General features: G+C 50.6%; 1 protein-coding gene across 1 annotated transcript; it reads left to right on the forward strand.

Annotated features, from left to right (window-relative positions):
• Window positions 1–1,343: 1,343 nt before the first annotated feature.
• Window positions 1,344–2,309, forward strand: LOC140265283 (olfactory receptor 14J1-like). Its single transcript, XM_072361194.1, has one exon. It carries the CDS (start codon window positions 1,344–1,346, stop codon window positions 2,307–2,309), a length of 966 nt encoding a protein of 321 aa, XP_072217295.1.
• Window positions 2,310–2,751: the final 442 nt, after the last annotated feature.

The raw sequence follows: 2,751 nt of genomic DNA on the forward strand, positions 1-2,751 counted from the left end.
CAAACGATCTCTGGGAGGACTCCCCTAAGTCTGGAATCACTCACTGACCACTGGACATCTGGTGTTTAATTATGCAGATTTCAAAGTACAGTCATGATGCTGTTCTCTTTCAGGAGTTCTTGGCCAAGAAGACCCAGGGACATCTCAGGGGAGACGAGTGGGAAGGATAACAATGACATCCTCTGCTGCTGAGCTGGGCCGGGCTCTTGGGACACATGGAGCTCATAAAACTGGGCAGCACTGCAGAGAGACAGCTAAGCCCAAGAGCAGCTCTTGTGCACAGCACAGCCTGCAGGTGACAGAAGGAGAGGAGAGAAAGGGGAGAGAGCTTACAGGATGTGTACGGTGTGAGTGGGCTGTGAGCCCACAGCAGGAGCATTGCCCACAGACCATGACAGGGTAAGTCTCACTGCAGTCTATGCAGCTGCTTTTCATAGAGGGTTAACCAAATCAGGGACATCCCATAGCAGATCTGGCTGCAGGCTCTGCATGTTACTTTACTGTGTGAAAAGCCTTCAGCTCCAGCTGAGGGTTTCCGTGCTGCAGCTTCAGAGCACAGCCCTGAGAGCTGCGTGTCCCAGCACGGCTGCAGGCTGTGCAGACAGAGCTGCAGGCGGGTGACTGGGACCCGGGGAGCTGCCCAGGACTCTGCAGGGAGATGTGTGGGAAAAAGGAGGCACCCGGCAGGGCTTCTGCTGCTACAGCTGCTGCCTGGGGCAGAGGGATCACAGCTCCACTGCACAACAAAATGTTTGTAATGGTGCTTTGCAAGAGGAGAGCCAAGGCAGGGATTTTCCATTTAATGTCTGAGGGAAGGGATGAGGATTAGGGGCAAAAATATAATAGGGGCTGTCAACTTTGAGCACAGCTCTGAGACTCTCCAGTTTTTGGAGCTCCCCATGCATTGGTTATTTTGTGGATAGTCTCACAGGTTGTGCTTTCAGCCTCACCAACCTAAAAGGATACAGTCAGTTTCAGTGATAGTTGTTTTCTGCAGACATAATTAGTTCACTTCTCCAGCAAACAGGCTGATTTCTATGAGACCATTTGAAGTGCACAGATGCTGGGGCTGGGGTCTCAAAGAGCTGCTGGGATAAAGTGGAAAATATCCAGGAGGCTGGGATACGATTATGAAATGAGAAAATGTAAGTGCTCCCTAATATTCTACTCTTTAGGGGATGATGAAATTCATTTAAATAACTTCAAGTTCTGGAGTTCAATGATCATTTTCCAAAGGAAAAGGAAAACTATTATAGTACAACGTTAGGAGTATGTCTGAGAATGGTCTGGACTTGTCATTATCTTCTGCACTCTGAGCAGGACTCCAAGCCCAGGAACAGCAGATGCCCAACAGCAGCTCCATCAATGAGTTCCTCCTGCTGCCGTTGGCAGACACGCGGCAGCTGCAGCTCCTGCACTTCTGGCTCTTGCTGGGCATCTACCTGGCTGCCCTCCTGGGCAACGGCCTCATCAGCACAGCCGTAGCCTGCGACCGCCGCCTGCACACCCCCATGTACTTCTTCCTGCTCAACCTGGCCCTCCTCGACCTGGGCTGCATCTCCACCACTCTCCCCAAAGCCATGGCCAACACCCTCTGGGACACCAGGGCCATCTCCTACACAGGATGTGCTGCACAGCTCTTTTTCTTTGTCTTCTTTATCTCAGCAGAGTTTTCCCTTCTCACCATCATGTCCTATGACCGCTACGTTGCCATCTGCAAGCCCCTGCACTACGGGACCTTGATGGACAGCAGAGCTTGTGCCACCATGGCAGCAGCTGCCTGGGGCACTGGGTTTCTCTATTCCCTGCTGCACACTGCCAGTACGTTTTCACTGCCTCTCTGCCAAGGCAATGTTGTCAACCAGTTTTTCTGTGAAATCCCCCAGATCCTCAAGCTCTCCTGCTCAGTCTCCTACCTCAGGGAAGTTATTTTTCTTTTTTTCAGTGCAAGTTTAGTCCTTGCATGCTTTGTTTTCATAGTTGTGTCCTATGTGCAGATCTTCATGGCCGTGCTGAGGATGCCCTCTGAGCAGGGACGGCACAAAGCCTTCTCCACGTGCCTCCCTCACCTGGCCGTAGTCTCCCTGTTTCTCAGCACTGCCATTTATGCCAACCTGAAGCCCCCCTCAGCCTCCTCCCCATCCGTGGACCTGATGGTGGCAGTTCTATACTCGGTGGTGCCACCAGCATCGAATCCCCTCATCTACAGCATGAGGAACAGGGAGGTCAAGGATGGAGTGAGGAAAGTGATAACCAAGTGTGTTTCATTAGCAGTGAGCTGCCCATCTTTTCGAATTCACGGTTTGTAATGCAGCTTTTTACTGAATCAAGCTCTTTTTATAGTTTATTTTGTGCCATTTTATCTGTGCAATTTATTCTTATTCGTTTTTAAAAATACTATCATATTATCATTAATCAAGTTAATTCCAATTCAACCTTTACCTTTGTAGTGTAGCCCAGGCACACTGTACATAGTGATCCAGGCTCTCTGTGAACCTTAACAGAATAAAGGACATGCAGTGACTCTGTCTGTCATCCTTCTTGTGAGACATTTCAAGCTGATGGGGTCGGATGTTCTCAGAAACCCACAATCCAGCAGGAAGCACACAGCTGTTCATCAGAATGTGCAGTGGCTTCAGCCTGCAACAGCTGACAGGCCATCCCTGGGCTCCTGGCTGGGGTCTGTGCTTTCAGGCTCACATCTGCCAGTGCCTCTGAGAGGCCAGCAGCAGCAGCTGGTTTGCACGTTGG

The sequence above is a fragment of the Excalfactoria chinensis genome, unplaced genomic scaffold (assembly GCF_039878825.1).
Source record: "Excalfactoria chinensis isolate bCotChi1 unplaced genomic scaffold, bCotChi1.hap2 Scaffold_82, whole genome shotgun sequence".
Lineage (NCBI taxonomy): Eukaryota > Metazoa > Chordata > Aves > Galliformes > Phasianidae > Excalfactoria > Excalfactoria chinensis.